We start from the raw sequence: 17,969 nt of genomic DNA, 5'->3' as shown, positions 1-17,969 counted from the left end.
TCAACTGAAATATTTTTAAAATATAATTAAATTGAAATACAATAAAATAAAGTGCAAAAATCTATAAATCAAAAACAACACTTTGTTTAAGGAGAAGTAACATGCAGTGAAAACAAATATTAAACTTTAACTTTTAAACTTGAATTGAGTAAAAACTCTAAATATGTGATTGCACAGTAATGTTCACATTAAACCCCCCTCCTCCCTCCGTGGGAGGGAGGCGAGTTGGGTGCCCGAAACCCCCCGCTGGTTTCGGCCCGCCCCTTGGCGCGCGTGGCACGGCGGGCTCCGCGACCCGACGGCTGGCCCTCGTGGCTTGACGGCGGGCGCGTCCCGACGGGCCGCGCGTAGGGGTCAAACGCAGAAGTCTCAGGGCCTCGTGGTGAGGGGGTGGCCTGCGGGTTTCGGCCCGCTTGACCCCCCCGCTCCGCTTGGCGCGCGCGGCACATGACGGGTTCCGCCACCGACGCTCGGGCTGCAGCCCGACGGTGGTGCGGGCCCGGCGGTGACGCGCGGTTTGGGGAAACAAAGCAGAAGTCTCAGGGCCTCGGGGCCGGGTTTCGGCCCGCCCCCTTGGCGCGCGTGGCACGGCGGGCTCCGCGACTGACGGCCGGGCTGCAGGCCTTCGGCCGGCAGGCGCGTCCCGGCGGGCCGCTCGCCCCCTTTCGGAACCTTGGACCGGCATCCGCTTGGTGCGTGTAAAAGATCTGCGGTCTAAAAAAAAAAAAAAAAAAAAAAAATAAAAATAAAAAAAGATCTGCGGTCTGCGGGCCGGTTCTAATAATAAATCAAGATCATCCCAAGGGCCGTAAAAAACCTTCTCGCGGGCCGGATATGGCCCGCGGGCCTTGACTCTGACATATGTGCCCTAGGGCAACAACATACATTTTTGAAAAAGCTCCACAGAGCCACTAGGGCTGCGCTAAAGAGCCGCATGCGCCTCTAGAGCCGCGGGTTGCCGACCCCTGCACTAGGGGAACATATTAGGGTTAGGGTTAGTGAAGTGAAGTGAATTATATTTATATCACGCTTTTCTCTAGTGACTGAAAGCGCTTTTACATAGTGAAACCCAATATCTAAGTTACATTTAACCCTTGTGTTAAATGTAAAATGTTCATATTGTTGTTACTCAGCCAGCGTTTGTGGGTCTGATGGACCCGTTGCATTTTGTGGCTTTTAATGCCTCACAATCAAACACTTTTATGTTGAAATACTGAACAGATGTTTACCTCATCCCAATAAACATCTGTTCAATATTTTAACATAAAAGCGTTTGATTGTGAGGCATTAAAAGCCACAAAATGCAACGGGTCCATCAGACCCACAAAAGTTAGCTCAGTAACAACAATATGAACGTTGCACGGAAAATTTCTCTGCCAGTTTCTGCATCCCACAGGGATTCTTCTTTTGTGTTTCTGCACCTGCGGTTCCCACACAAGGTTGCAACTCTCATTTTATTCTATTAGCCCGGACATGTTATATGGAATAGAAATGTGTGGGGGGGTGTATGGTGTGTGGTCATTAAATATGTATTCTGATATATGTTCTTCACACAAAATAAGCCAAAGTCAGTGAGTCTCAGTTTGAAAAATGTATTAATTGTATAATTTTTCTTTTAATAAAAAATGAAAACGGGTCCCACAGACCCGAACACCACACAAGGGTTAAACCAGTGTGGGTGGCACTGGGAGCAGCTGGGTAAAGTGTCTTGCCAAAGGACACAATGGCAGTGGCTTGGATGGCGGAAGCGGGGATCAAACCTGGAACCCTCAAGTTGCTGGCACGTCCACTCTACCAACCGAGCTATGCCGCCCCAAAAGCTTAGGGTTACTAATTCTGAGGTTATTGGGGGAAGACTCTTAGTTAATGGCTTACTGGTTGTATAATAATTGGGCCGATTTGGGCCTAAATAGATAGATAGATAGTACTTTATTGATTCCTTCAAGAGAGTTCCCTCAGGAAAATAAAAAAAAATCTAATAGATAATAATAATAATAAAAGAAAACATTTAACACTTTAGTATGGGGAACATATTGTAAGTAACAAAGACTTAATTTAGAGTTATTTGGTTAGGGTTAGGGTTAGGGTTGTTGTATAATAAGGCCATGCAGAATAAGGCATTGATAAGTACTTGATAATGACTAATTAAGAGCCAATATGTTACTAATTTCCATGTTAATAAGCAACTAATTAATGGTGAATATGTGTTCCCCATACTAAAGTGTTACCAATTTTTCTTTTCACGCAGCAGATGTGACCGTCAGTCCAATAAAAAAATAAAAAAACTATAATCTGCGCCATTCCAGCTGATGTTGAGCCACAAGCAGGAATGAATAGCGAGCAGATATGGACAAATAAAAGGAGTTTATTGAATGAGAAGTTTAGCTTCCAAGCTTGCCTAACAAGACCAAAGTTATTTCCATCCACGGTCACTGAGAGCTGAGATATCACCGGAGTAAATTTAATCTCAAATGGCACTTTCTATCTAATTCAGAGAAAGCTCTTCCTCCATGCTGGATAGTTTACTACAAGCAACATACTTTCAACAGCAACTGTTACAGTGCATTGAGAAAGTATTCACAGCGCTTCAATTTTTCCACATTTTGTTATGTTACAGCCTTTTTCCGAAATGGAATATCCATTTTTTTCTCCTCAAAATTCCACAAGCATTACCCCATGACGACAATGTAATAGCCGATAGTCTCGATACCAATATTTTGATACCGATACCAAAATTATTTCAATACTTTTCTAAATAAAGGGGACCACAAAAAATTGCATTATTGGCTTTATTTTAACAAAAAATCTTAGGGTACATTAAACATATGTTTTTTATTGCAAGTTTGTCCTTAAATAAAATAGTGAACATACAAGACAACTTGTCTTTTATTAGTAAGTAAGCAAACAAAGGCTCCTAATTTAGTCTGCTGACATATGCAGTAACATATTGTGTCATTTTCCATTCTATTATTTTGTCAACATTATTAAGGACAAGTGATAGAAAATTAATTATTAATCTACTTGTTCATTTACTTTTAATATCTGCTTACTTTCTCTTTTAACATCTTCTATCTACACTTCTGTTAAAATGTAGTAATCACTTATTTTTCTGTTGTTTGATACTTTACATTAGTTTTGGATGATACCACAAATGTGGGTATCAATCCGATACCAAGTCGTTACAGGATCATACATTGGTCATATTCAAAGTCCTCATGTGTCCAGGGACATATTTCCTGAGTTATTTTTTAACACGAAAGAAGAAGTTGTGATGCCAAAAAATATCGACGTAATCATAGTAGTATTGCCTCGATACGCTACTGTACTTGGTATCATTACAGTGGATGTCAGGTGTAGATCCACCAATGGTGTTTGTTTACATTGTGACACCGGTGAGCTACGGTGTGTAGTGAAGCATGTTTATCTATTCCTCGTCCTGCAGGGATGAAGTAGCTAAAACACTGCTGACTGGGGCTGCCGAAATTAGGCACATTTTTGACCGTTATAAAAAAGAGAGGGATTTTACTAACAGGGTGACACACTCAGCTGAGCTGAAGACACACTACAGGTATTTTTTTTTGTTGTCATTTATAATCGATTTGTTTTTAAAGTGAACCTGTGTCAGAACGGAGTGGGAAGCATGTGCAAGAGAGTATGCTTGCTTGTGTGAGAGAGTGTGTTTGTGTGCGTGAAAGTTTTCTGTGTGTGTGTTTATAACAGAGTGTTCCCTCTAATCTCTCATGTGTCTTGAGCAAACATACAAACTCACCGACCAAATCTTGGCCCACATGCGAGCAACATCAGACTTGCACACTGTTGCCACGCCAGCATCACAGGTGTCCCAAAGATGACATAACAAGTTCAATGTCTCATTATATTAATCAAATAACATCAGTCATTTACATGACGTTATTTTTCTAATATAATTAATTTTGGCAGACTTAAATGGAAAATGAAATATTTTGTTTTTCCATGAGCTGTACCTTGCATGTCTGGGAGTGGGTCCTGCTGTGGAAGAATTTGAGACATGTACACCTTTCAGAGAACACGTTTTCTTCACCTTAAAACATTCACATTTTGCACAATGACATGTATGCTGTAGCACAAGTGTGGAATAAGAATACAACTTGTGTCTGTAAAATATGTTATGACAGAGTTTTTTATTAGCATTTATGTAATCTTGGAACAGTATTTCACTATTTAATATTCATAAATTAACATTCTTAAATTCAAAGTTGATGAAGACCACGTCCTTCTCTTCCTTAAAACATCTCGGCAGACGTCTTCATTGGCCCAGTTTACACTGCACACCAAATCAGACTATTGTTTGCCCTTAAGTGACACAGATCGGATATTTTTTGCTAGTTCAAACACTCCAAAGTGCTTCAAATCTGATATTTTCGCATTAGATTTGGTCCACATTACGAGGTAGTCTGAATTTGATTGGAATCTAAACTTTTCAAACGTGACTGCAGTCTAAACGAAATTGTTACCTGATTGTGACTTTTACGTCATATTTGGGCAAGCTATGTCATTCGTGCGTGCAAGAAAAGACGCGGCTGCCAGCGGAAGTGAATATTTCTTTGGCGGTGGAATTTTCGGTGCATTTTTAGTACGCAAATAATAAGCTATATATGTATGTAAATATATATATATATATTATATATACATATGTGTATATATATATGTATACATATATATGTGTGTGTATATATATACATATATATATATATATATATATATATATATATATATATATATATATATATATATATATATATATATATATATATATATATGTATATATACATATATACTGTATATATATATGTATATATATACATATATACTGTATATATATGTATATATGTATGTATATATATATATATATGTATATATATATATATATATATATATATATATATATATATGTATGTATATATGTATATATATATGTATACATGTATGTATATATGTATACATGTATGTATATATGTATACATGTATGTATATATGTATATGTATACATATATACAGTATGTTATATATATATATATATATATATATATATATATATATATATATATATATATATATATATATATATATATATATATATATATATATATATATATATATATATATATATATATATATATATATATACTCAATGACCAGAAGTTTACTGTAAAATATATTGTGCTTTTTACAACATATTTTGGTAAATGGAAAAAAACGGTACCACTGTTTTTTTAATTCTGGTAACGGAGTTGACAGTCTTTACCATTAAAATAATGTGGTACTGTGTTTTCAATTTACAGTAATACACCGTAAAAACAACAACCATAGATTTAACGGTAAACGACTGGGAGCTCAGTCGAGAGAATATTACCGTAAAAACAGTGGTAGTTTTATTCAATTTACAGTATAATGCTTTAAAAAAAACACTGTGAATTTTATCGTAAAATCTACTGTTATAACTTCCTTTGAAATCATAAGTCAAGCTGTTTTTATTTTTGTTTTGACAGAATTTTTTTTTTTTTAAAGTATGATAATATGATATTTGTTGCAATATTAGTTACTAAAGTTTAAAAGATATGCAATTTCATGCAGTACAAACATTTGTTTCTGTCAAAATGGGAAAAAACTAATACATTTAGTAAGAAAATATAGGGCAGTGAGTCTCAAACTGTGGTACACCAAATAATCACTTAATTAACTATTCAAACACAGTGTTACTGTTCAAACTGCGTGTAATGTTACAGTGGCCAAAACTATGCTACTGTATTTCATGGTCATTATAGTGGTACTTGGAGAGCCAAGTGTTTTTTTGAGATGGTTCTTGGTGAAAAAGAAAATATAGGTCACTAATATTCAAACTGTGGTGCACCAAATAATCACTTAATTAAATATTTAAACACAGTGTTACTGTTCAAACTGTGTGTAATGTTACAGCGGCCAAAACTATGCCACTTTATTTCCTGGTCATTATGGTGATACTGGGCGAGCCAAGTGTTTTCTGAGATGGTACTCGGTGGAAACATTTTGAAAACCACTGATGCAAGATACATTATTGGCACATATTATTTACAGGCATTCGCGGGCTATACAAAATGATTTACATGGAGATTTAACCTTGGGGCCTTGAGTTTGACACCTGTGCTGTACATGATTAATGCAATATCTGTTTGTGGTTAATCACATGAGTTAACTTATTTTTTGACAGCCCTAATTTAAAGTCAACTGTAAGTCAAGTATTGTTTGTGTCTTTGATGAAACCCATCAAACACGCCCAACATCAGTTACCTTTAGTTTGACCTCTCTAATTTTCTGCAGGACAAATGTCCAAAAAGGGTGTTTAAAAGATGGAACAACTCCATGTATTTTTTTGCACGTCCACGTCCTGTCTCCGTACTTTTGTGGCGATAGCTCTTGATTTATCCGATTCCTGTCTCCACAAAGAATGGCTCGTCTTTCCAGAGAGCGTGTTGTAGCCTGCTGGTGAAAATTTAATTTGCCGGCAGAGCCAACGATACCGTGGCCAAACGCACAACGGGGTCGAGTGTCGACACTGAGCTGGAACAACAAGACTAATGTGGTATTGTTAACCGTTCATGCGTTGAAGGTGTCTCATTATGTGCTGATTCTTCCCAGTGTATCCACCGAGACCTGGCGGCCAGGAACATACTGCTGACTCAAGGACGGGTTGCAAAGATCTGTGATTTCGGCTTGGCACGCGACATCACTACAGACTACAACTACGTGGTCAAAGGCAACGTGAGTGTGCAGCCATCTTTACCACAGGTTGAACTGAACTAAACTGCAAATCCTGACATGCAAGGTATCCCTTTTCCACTCATATAGGGGGCAGTTGGTACACAAACCCTACAACTTCCAACTACGTATTTTGTACTTTTCTGTACCGCATTTTAAATGGTAAATGGGTTATACTTGTATAGCGCTTTTCTACCTTCAAGGTACTTAAAGGCCTACTGAAATAAAATGTTTTTATTTAAACGGGGATAGCAGATCCATTCTATGTGTCATACTTGATCATTTTGCGATATTGCCATATTTTTGCTGAAAGGATTTAGTAGAGAACATCGACGATAAAGTTCGCAACTTTTGGTCGCTAATAAAAAAAGCCTTGCCTGTACCGGAAGTAGCGTGACGTCACAGGAGGAAGGGCTTATCACATTTCCCCATTGTTTACACCAGCAGCGAGAGCGATTCGGACCAAGAAAGCGACGATTAACCCCTTTAATTTGAGCGAGGATGAAAGATTTGTGGATGAGGAACGTGAGAGTGAAGGACTTGAGTGCAGTGCAGGAAGTATCTTTTTTCGCTCTGACCGTTGCTTAGGTACAAGGGTTCATTGGATTCCACACTTTCTCCTTTTTCTATTGTGGATCACGGATTTGTATTTTAAACCACCTCGGATACTATATCCTCTTGAAAATGAGAGTCGAGAACGCGAAATGGACATTCACAGTGACTTTTATCTCCACGACAATACATCGGCGAAGCTCTTTAGCTACGGAGCTAACGTGATAGCACATCGGGCTTAAATGTATAGAGAAACAAAAGAAATAAACCCCTGACTGGAAGGATAGACAGAAGATCAACAATACTATTAAACCATGGACCTGTAACTACACGGTTAATGCTTTCCAGCCTGGCGAAGCTTAACAATTCTGTTGCTAACGACGCCATTGAAGCTAACTTAGCAACGGGACCTCACAGAGCTATGCTAAAAACATTAGCTATCCACCTACGCTAGCCCTAATCTGCTCATCAATACCCGTGCTCACCTGCGTTCCAGTGATCGACGGAGCGACGATCATAGATGCGGTCGGCGGCCCGGAGACGGAGGAAGTCAAGATGAGGTCGGCGGCTAGCGCGTCTGCTATTCATCTCAAAGTCCTCCTGGTTGTGTTGCTGTAGTCCGCCGCTAATACACCGATCCCACCTACAACTTTCTTCTTTGCAATCTCCATTGTTCATTAAACAAATTGCAAAAGATTCACCAACACAGATGTCCAGAATACTGTGGAATTTTGAGATGAAAACAGAGCTTTTTGTATTGGATTCAATGGGATCCGAGTACTTCCTTGTCAACGATTGACGTCACGCGCATACGTCATCATACATAGACGTTTTCAACCGGAAGTTTAGCGGGAAATTTAAAATTGCACTTTATAAGTTAACCCGGCCGTATTGGCATGTGTTCCAATGTTAAGATTTCATCATTGATATATAAACTATCAGACTGCGTGGTCGGTAGTAGTGGGTTTCAGTAGGCCTTTAAAGCGCTTTGACATTATTCCACATTCACACACACTTTTACAGACTGATGGCGGGAGCTAACCACGACCCATCAGGAGCAAGGGTGAAGTGCATACTTGCCAACCTTGAGACCACCGAATTCGGGAGGTTGGGGGGGGGGGTTGTTGAGGTCGGGGGGCAGGGCCGGGGCTAAGGGGGAGGAGTATATTTATAGCTAGAATTCACTGAAATTCAAGTATTTCTTTTATATATATATATATATATATATATATATATATATATATATATATATATATATATATATATATATATATATATATATAAAAGAAATACTACAATTTCGGTGTTCATTTATTTACACATATACACACACATAACACTCCTCTACTCATTGTTGTATTTGAAACTGCAATGCTTTGCAGCCAGTAGCACAGCCTTTGAAGGAGCATAGGTATGGGCAGCATCTGTGAAATTTAATTTGCAGGAAAGGAGTGAGTTTAGGGTTGAATTGTCCATCCTCGTTCTATTCTCTGTCACTATCTTTCTCTGATGACTTGCAAGCGTACTTCTTCTTCTTACTCGTCGTCGCCATGACTGTCCCTTCTTCGTTCTTCTGCTTCGTCTCCTTCTCGTTGTGTGTGCAGTTGTGCACTCTCCAAAAGCCGTAGATGTTATAACGTGACTGGGCCGGCACGCTGTTTATATGGAAAAAAAGCGGACGTGACGAAAAGGCTGTCCTTACTCAGGTCCGCATGGACCTGGAGGGGGCGTGCCTTGTTGTCCGGCTGGAAATCTGGAGAAATTCGGGATAATGGTTGTCCCGGGAGATTTTCGGGAGAGGCACTGAAATTCGTAAGTCTCCCGGGAAAATTCGGGAGTGTTGGCAAGTATGGTGAAGTGTCTCGCTCAAGTACACAACGGACGTACTCCTGGTTTTGGAGTACAGTAAGCATTTAACCGCAGTCTGTGTGTTCTCCTTCCTAGTTGGAAAAGCTTCTGGCCATTTTTTAAATCTGTCAACAACAAGAAGAAGATAACCTCTTGCCTTTGGCATAGGAGCAAATTCAATCTGCCGTTGCTGAAAATGCTCTCTGGTTTTGGTGAATGATCGTGCTTTACTGGGTTTACCTGTGGGTTGCATCTTGCGAAGCATTGCTTTATGTAGTTCCTAACTTGTTTTTGTAATCCGACTGCAAAAAACGGATTTAAGGTGTAACTAGTCAACGCTTGATCATGCTTGGTAAACCTGTGAACTGTAAGCTAACTTGGGTGCAACTACCCTTTAGCAACCTTTCTTTTCCCATAGCTTTATCACTGGCTTGTCTGTCTGTGCTTGAAAAGAAAGCAGGTGTTTTTTTTAGTGAATGGTGGTTCACACACTTGCATTGCAGCTAGACTAGTATTTATCCACGGTGGAAAGGAACCGCTTAGTGCTGCCTCTCTAGCCAGTGCATCAGCTAAGCTGTGACCCTTTGCTACATCTGAATTTGTTTTTGAATGTCGTACGCATTTCCCAACCACAAATTGTGCTGGGAGCGTCATAGCAGCTAATAAGTCATGCACCAGTTTAGAGTGCTTTATTGGTTTTCTTGTAATGAATCCTCGATTCTCCCAGCGTTACCGAAAAAGCATACTTGGAGTCAGTCTACACAGTGACACTTTTATTTTCCCCATGCATACAAGCTTGTGTTGACACTATTAATTCCGCTGCTTGTGCTGAGGAAACGTGTAATTTATGTGCTTCAAAACACTGTCCATTGCTGTCAACTATCGCATATCCTGATAATGTAGTTTTGTCATTAGGTCTCATGGAAGAACCGTCGCAATACAACATGAGATAATTATTCTTCAATGGAGTTTGTTGTGAATCTGTTATGGTTTAACAGAGGGAGATGACGGCACAGACACCAAGGGGCAGTATGCTCAATGATTATATATACACTACCGTTCAAAAGTTTGGGGTCACCCAAACAATTTTGTGGAATAGCCTTCATTTCTAAGAACAAGAATAGACTGTCAAGTTTCAGATGAAAGTTCTCTTTTTCTGGCCATTTTGAGCGTTTAATTGACCCCACAAACGTGATGCTCCAGAAACTCAATCTGCTCAAAGGAAGGTCAGTTTTGTAGCTTCTGTAACGAGCTAAACTGTTTTCAGATGTGTGAACATGATTGCACAAGGGTTTTCTAATCATCAATTAGCCTTCTGAGCCAATGAGCAAACACATTGTACCATTAGAACACTGGAGTGATAGTTGCTGGAAATGGGCCTCTATACACCTATGTAGATATTGCACCAAAAACCAGACATTTGCAGCTAGAATAGTCATTTACCACATTAGCAATGTATAGAGTGTATTTCTTTAAAGTTAAGACTAGTTTAAAGTTATCTTCATTGAAAAGTACAGTGCTTTTCCTTAAAAAATAAGGACATTTCAATGTGACCCCAAACTTTTGAACGGTAGTATATATATATATATATATATATATATATATATATATATATATATATATATATATATATATATATATATATATATATATATATATATATATATATACTGTGTATATATATAGAGTTAATAAATATATATAATATAACAAACGATACTACTAAACAATAGAATGGAGTGTGTGACCAAAATACAAGAGTGTGTGGTGTAAGACTATGTGTGCTATTGATTGTCGTGTATTACCGTGATGTTGAGGAGAGCGAGAGAAGGGACAAAGCAGTAGGACAGTCCGTGAACAGGCAAGGGGGTCGAGGGTAGGAGCGAGGCAGCGTAGTCCGTGTCCGAGTAGGGGTCGAGGATCGAGGAAGGCAGTCCAAATCACAAACGCGGAACGACAAGAGATCCCAACGGGGAGACTCGGGAAGGCACTGCGGGAGAACAAACAAGGACGTCAGACACGGAGGGAAAACGCAGAGAGAAACAGAGAGAGAGAGCATAAGGCTTCGGCTTACGGTACACCATTCAGAAACTAAGTTCCCGCATGGATCCTTGGGTCCACTGGTCCTTTATACAGCTCCCTCTCATCAGGTCCAGGTGCGCTGATTGCTGATCGCCCACAGCCTTGCCGGCATGTGGGCGGGACGCGGCCGTGGGCGCGGCAAGCAGAGCGCAAAGATGAGGGCGCATTGGAATCTGTGCGAACACTACATGTGTCAATTAATTCCACGTAATCATGTGTAACATCACCACTATTTTGCTCGCTTGCATACAATAATGATTTCAGACACAGACCTGGATTGGTGTGAGTTACAGTAGAAATCGTAAGATTTTGAGTACCTGTTAGAATGTGCTCGTAGTTACTAGGTCTTTGCCTCGTCATACTGCATGTTGTGTCGTAATATTCCACCAGATAATGTTTACCGTATGTGTAGTTTGAAGTCATTGGATGACCTAAGACTATAGTTTGACATTGTTTTTAACCATTAGAGCAGCAACAGCAGCAGCAACAGCCCTAAAAAAAAGGAACCATTCCTTGCACGATTAATCATCTGCGGTCCTTTCCAAGGTTTCTCATTGTTCGCATTGGGTTGAATTTTTTTCTTGCTCTGATGTGGGATCAGAACCGAGGATGTTGTTGTGGTTTGTGCAGTCCTTTCAGGAATTTGTGATTTAGGGCTGTATAAGAAAATGTTGATCGATTGATTAATCGATGTTTCTGGGCGAGCACAGCTGAGGCAACAATTCCACTTTCAGCAACGTAGAGATGGAAGTGCGGCTTGTCGTCAGGCAGTCCAAGAGCTGGAGCGGTACAGTGGAGATACACTATATTGCCAAAAGTATTTGGCCACCTGCCTTGACTCACATATGAACTTGAAGTGCCATCCCATTCCTAACCCATAGGGTTCAATATGATGTCGGTCCACCTTTTGCAGCTATTACAGCTTCAACTATTCTGAGAAGGCTGTCCACAAGGTTGTGGAGTGTGTTTATAGGAATTGTCCACCATTCTTCCAAAGGCGCATTGGTGAGGTCACACACTGATGTTGGTCGAGAAGGCCTGGCTCTCAGTTTCGGTTCTAATTCATCCCAAAGGTGTTCTATCGGGTTCAGGTCAGGACTCTGTGGAGGCCAGTCAAGTTCATCCACACCAGACTCTGTCATCCATGTCTTTATGGACCTTGCTTTGTGCACTGGTGCACAGTCATGTTGGAAGAGGAAGGGGCCCGCTCCAAACTGTTCCCACAAGGTTGGGAGCATGGAATTGTCCAAAATGTTTTGGTATCCTGGAGCATTCAAAGGTTCCTTTCACTGGAACTAAGGGGCCAAGCCTAACTCCTGAAAAACAACCCCACACCATAATTCCTCCTCCACCAAATTTCACACTTGGCACAATGCAGTCCGAAATGTACCGTTCTCCTGGCAACCTCCAAACCCAGACTCGTCCATCAGATTGCCAGATAGAAAAGCGTGATTTATCACTCCAGAGAAGGCGTCTCCACTGCTCTAGAGTCCAGTGGTGACGTGCTTTACACCAGGAGGAGAGCAATTGAATCTTAGAGACAGTCACTCTCAGATGGTGAAGCAAGGAGGATGTCATACTTTACCAGCTCGGACGGACCTGGTAGTGTGAGTAGCGGAACTTGCGACAAGTGCATATTTACTGCAGCTGAATAGACAGCTGAAGAATAAACATATCCCATTGGTAGCCTACACCATACCTATTGTTCATTTTTTGTAGGTAAAGGCAAACAGGCCTTGTTTATCTTCATGAACCGGAATTGAAAAGTATGCGGAACAAAGGTTCACTACGGTGTAGAAGTTAAGAGTCTGCTAAATGCTGCTAAGATGGAAATTATGTCAGGTACTATTGGAGCAATAGGAAAGACTGCTTTGTTTATTTTCCTTAAATCTTGGGTAAAACGTTATTTGTTGCTACCTGGTTTTAAAGGGGAACTGCACTTTTTTGGGGAATGTTGCCTATCGTTTACGATCATTATGAGAGACAAGAAGACAAAAGTAGTTTGTTTTGCATTTTAACATGTAAAAATTGTCTCGTTCTACGTAGATAGCAATGCAGCTAATGAGAGCAATCAATTCTACCTCTAAATACCTTTAAAATTGCATTCAAAAAACGTTCCGTAACCTGTCTAATACCCAAGCTGTAGCGACATTGTTATTGTAAGAGCGAACACTGAGGAACTTTTTTTCTATCGTAGTAACAAATCGGCGTGCTTAGGTATTAGCCGTAAAAGCTAATCACGGCGAGAGATAAGCTAGCTTCTACGACAACACGGAACGCGTTTCAGTTTGTAATGCACAACACTGAAATAGGACACCAATTTGTACTGACTGAAAAACATGAACAATCATATTACAGTATCTGTAAAGTATTAGCCCACATTTCATGTTTTGTTTGTACATAGCTAGCAAGACAGTGTAGGTCATGTCATGATACACGCTTGACGTGCTGCATGTATCATGAGCAATACAAAGTGTGTTTCACTCAATGGACAATTGTATCTTTGGTCCAGCAGTCCGGGGACGTTTTTTTCTGGTTTATTTGCGTAAGCACGCCATTTATGTCGAAATAGCTTGTCTCCAAATTCCACATTTGCAGTTCTGAGTCGCTTATACCTCACTCTATCGGCTTCCGTCTGCTCCAACGTCTCACCCTCTTCTTCGTGCTTGCTTCTAGAAGCAGCAGTTCTTCTTCCGTTCATTCAGCTTCAAAAAGACAAGGTTGTGGATCCTTATTTGTCCAAAAATAGTGGTCTTCGTTGTTTGTTACCAAGTCTGCCATGATTAGAAGACACACTTGCGAAGTAGGAACATACATTTGTTGCTCTAAATCGGACGTGCGCTGCTATGGAAAGGGAAATATAGTTCAAATATAGAGATGAGGGTCTTTAAATTGACCTGCTGCTATACTCTGTCTCAAAGAGTTAACATGTGCTCAATGTTTCCTTACCATTATTGCTATGTTGTCTACTACCATTGTTGATATATTCATTATTCCTACATTGTTGATACAAACTATTGTTACAGTGTAATAATTATTGTTACCTGTGGTAATGCCACTATGATCTGTATTATAATCCTTGAACAAAGTAAGAGTGAAACTCATGTGAATAATCACTGAATGGAGAACTGGGGGTGGGATTAAATAAGTTTTGATTTTTTGACATGACAAAGAGACCGGTGCAGTTATGTGTGGATCAAAAGCATGCTGCAATTTAGATGGGTAACTTGCTTTTGGATCTTATGTCTCATTAGACACTAGAAGCTTATTTTGGTTATTCCAAAAACAATCTCTTGCCCAATGTCCTGGTTTCTTGCAGATATAGTACATCTGCTCTAAAATTACCTCTTTCTCTGGTAACCTTACCCTATCTCCTGGTTGGTTCGCTGAACACTAGTTGGAACTCTGTGGCCTGAACTTTCGGATACTTGGGGTCCTATTAATAGCCCTGCTCTCCACAGGTCTTGGATCGCTAGAATATTTGTGTCCCCTGCTGGCTAGAACTGTGCATTTTGCATTGTCAAATTGGTATTACAAAACAATCCTACACTGTCTAATTCCCTAACTTTTTTAACAACATTGTTGGTAGGGTTGTATGGTATACTGGTACTAATAAATTACCGCGCTCTACTAATTAATTGAAAACGGTACTGGACTGCTTTTGAAAAATACCGGTACCGTTTTTTTCAGTGACATGGTGCTGTGCGGCGGTGACTACAGAGCTGAGGCGCATGCTGTTGAGTGTGCCAAAAAGCGCACACAAAGCCCATACAAGCAATAACATCTTGGAGAGGAAGAATGGCAAAAAACTGCAATTTTACTGGTAAAGGTGATGCTTTAAACCAGGGGTCCCCAAACTTTTTGACTCCGGGGCCGCATTGGGGTAAAACAATTTGGCTGGGGGCCGCGCTACATATATGTATGTGTATATATATATATATATATATATATATATTATATGTAAATGTCTGTGTGTGTGTATATGTATATGGATATGTAAATGTGTATATATGTGTGTGTATATGTGTATGTATATTTATATGTCCATGTATATATATATGTGTATATATATATATATATATATATATATATTATATGTAAATGTGTGTGTGTGTATATATGTATATATATATGTATATGTGTATATATGTATATATATATGTATATGTGTATATATGTGTATATATACATATATATACATGTGTGTCTATATGTGTGTTTGTATATACATACATATATATATATATATATATATATATATATATATATATATATATATATATATATATATATATATATATATATATATATATATATATATATATATATATATATATATATATATATATATATATACATATGTGTCTATATGTGTGTTTGTATATACATATATATATATATATATATATATATATATATATATATATATATATATATATATATATATATATATATATATATATATATATATATATATATATATATATGTATATACAAACACACATATAGACACATATGTATATATATATATATATATATATATATATATATATATATATATATATATACATATGTGTCTATATGTGTGTTTGTATATACATATATATATATATATATATATATATATATATATATATATATATATATATATAAATATATATATCAATCAATGTTTATTTATATAGCCCTAAATCACAAGTGTCTCAAAGGGCTGATATATATATATATATATATATATATATATATATATATATATATATATATATATATATATATATATATATATATATATATATATATATATATATATATATATATATATATATATATATATATATATATGTATGTATGTATTCATACGTATATATTCCTAGCGCACTAATTGACTTAAAGAGCGCACTTGCTGCATGTCACGTTATTGATGGTAAAATGCATTTTTAGACAATATGATTTGCCTGAGTGGCTAGGAGACGGTAGAAAATGGACTAGTAAGGACAAATTTAAAAAAAAATAATAATTTAAAAAAAAATTAATAATTTGCTTTTTTTTTTTACTTGGGACTTCCCACAGGCCGGATTTTGGACACGGGGGGGCCGTATCCGGCCCGCGGGCCGTAGTTTGGGGACCACTGCTTTAAACAGTGAGGCGCCACGCTGCAAGTGCGACTTTAAAACATGCCTCGCCAAACGTGGCGATTCGTAGTACCTCCTTTGCTTCAAACTTAGGTAAACGTTTGAATAATAAGCATTCAGATCTGCACAAGGAGGTCCTTTTGGATGTCACGTTACTGATGGGATAATTCATTTTTAGACAATATGATTTACCTGAGCGGCTAGGAGACACAGAGAGTAACAAGCGGTAGAAAATGGATTAGAAAAGACAGATTTAAAAAAAATATATATATTTTTTTTTTTATAACTTGGGATTTCCCGCTTGCCAGATTTTGGACGTTGGCGGGCTGGATCCGGCCTGCGGGCCGTAGTTTGGGGACCCCTGGTCTAGTGTGTCGTTCACTAAAACAAACAAACACCCGACTGCCACCTTTTTTGTGATTCTCTTTCTGTAACTTTCCTTTACTAATTAGCTTACTAACTTACCAACAAACTAATCGTGCTGCTTTAAACAGTATATCCTGTTGTTTATATAGTGAAGTGAAGTATATTTATATAGCGCTTTTCTCTAGTGACTCAAAGCGCTTTTACATAGTGAAACACAATATCTAAGTTACATTTAAACCAGTGTGGGTGGCACTGGGAGCAGGTGGGTGAAGTGTCTTCCCCAAGGACACAACGGCAGTGACTAGGATGGGGGAAACGGGGATCGAACCTGCAACCCCCAAGTTGCTGGCACGGCCACTCTACCAACCGAGCTATACCGCCCCACTCTAGACTCCACGTGCCTAAATAAGATAACATATTCTACTCCCTCAAATTAAAGTTAAAAGTTAAAGTACCAATGATAGTCACACACACACTAGGTGTGGTGAAATGTATCCTCTGCATTTGACTCATCCCCTTGTTCACCCCCTGAGAGGTGAGGGGAGCAGTGAGCAGCAGCGGTGGCTGCGCCCGGGAATTATTTTTGGTGATTTAATCCCCAATTCCAACCCTTGATGCTGAGTGCCAAGCAGGGAGGTAATGGGTCCCATTTGCATAGTCTTTGGTATGACTCGGCCGGGGTTTGAACTCACAACCTACCGACCTCAGGGCGGACACTCTAACCACAAGGCCACTGAGTAGTGGCATATACTGCAATAGCCTGCGCTCTAATAAACACAATTAAAGGCCTACTGAAAGCCACTACTACCGACCACGCAGTCTGATAGTTTATATATCAATGATGAAATCTTAACATTGCAACACATGCCAATAGGGCCGGGTTAACTTATAAAGTGCAATTTTAAATTTCCCGCTAAACTTCCGGTTGAAAACGTCTATATATGATAATGTATGCGCGTGACGTCAATCGTTGAAACGGAAGTATTGGTACCCCATTGAATCCAGTACAAAAAAGCTCTGTTTTCATCTCAAAATTCCACAGTATTCTGGACATCTGTGTTGGTGAATCTTTTGCAATTAGTTTAATGAACAATGAAGACTGCAAAGAAGAAAGTTGTAGGTGGGATCGGTGTATTAGCGGCTGGCTGTAGCAACACAACCAGGAGGACTTTGACTTGGATAGGAGACGCGCTAGCCGACGCTAGCCGACGCTAG

General features: G+C 38.9%; 1 protein-coding gene across 3 annotated transcripts in view; it reads left to right on the top strand.

Moving 5' to 3' along the window:
• The window catches only part of kita (KIT proto-oncogene, receptor tyrosine kinase a), an 88,086-nt gene that overhangs the window by 55,061 nt on the left and 15,056 nt on the right, over positions 1-17,969 (top strand). For all 3 annotated transcript variants that reach the window (XM_062039525.1, XM_062039524.1, XM_062039526.1), the window contains exon 17: positions 6,655-6,777. In XM_062039525.1, the coding sequence (XP_061895509.1) occupies positions 6,655-6,777 (123 nt within the window). The remainder of the gene's footprint in view (positions 1-6,654; positions 6,778-17,969) is intronic.

This window comes from Entelurus aequoreus, linkage group LG27 (assembly GCF_033978785.1).
Source record: "Entelurus aequoreus isolate RoL-2023_Sb linkage group LG27, RoL_Eaeq_v1.1, whole genome shotgun sequence".
NCBI lineage: Eukaryota > Metazoa > Chordata > Actinopteri > Syngnathiformes > Syngnathidae > Entelurus > Entelurus aequoreus.
Note: the sequence above shows the minus strand (reverse complement) of the source record. Positions and strands in the feature narration are given on the sequence as shown.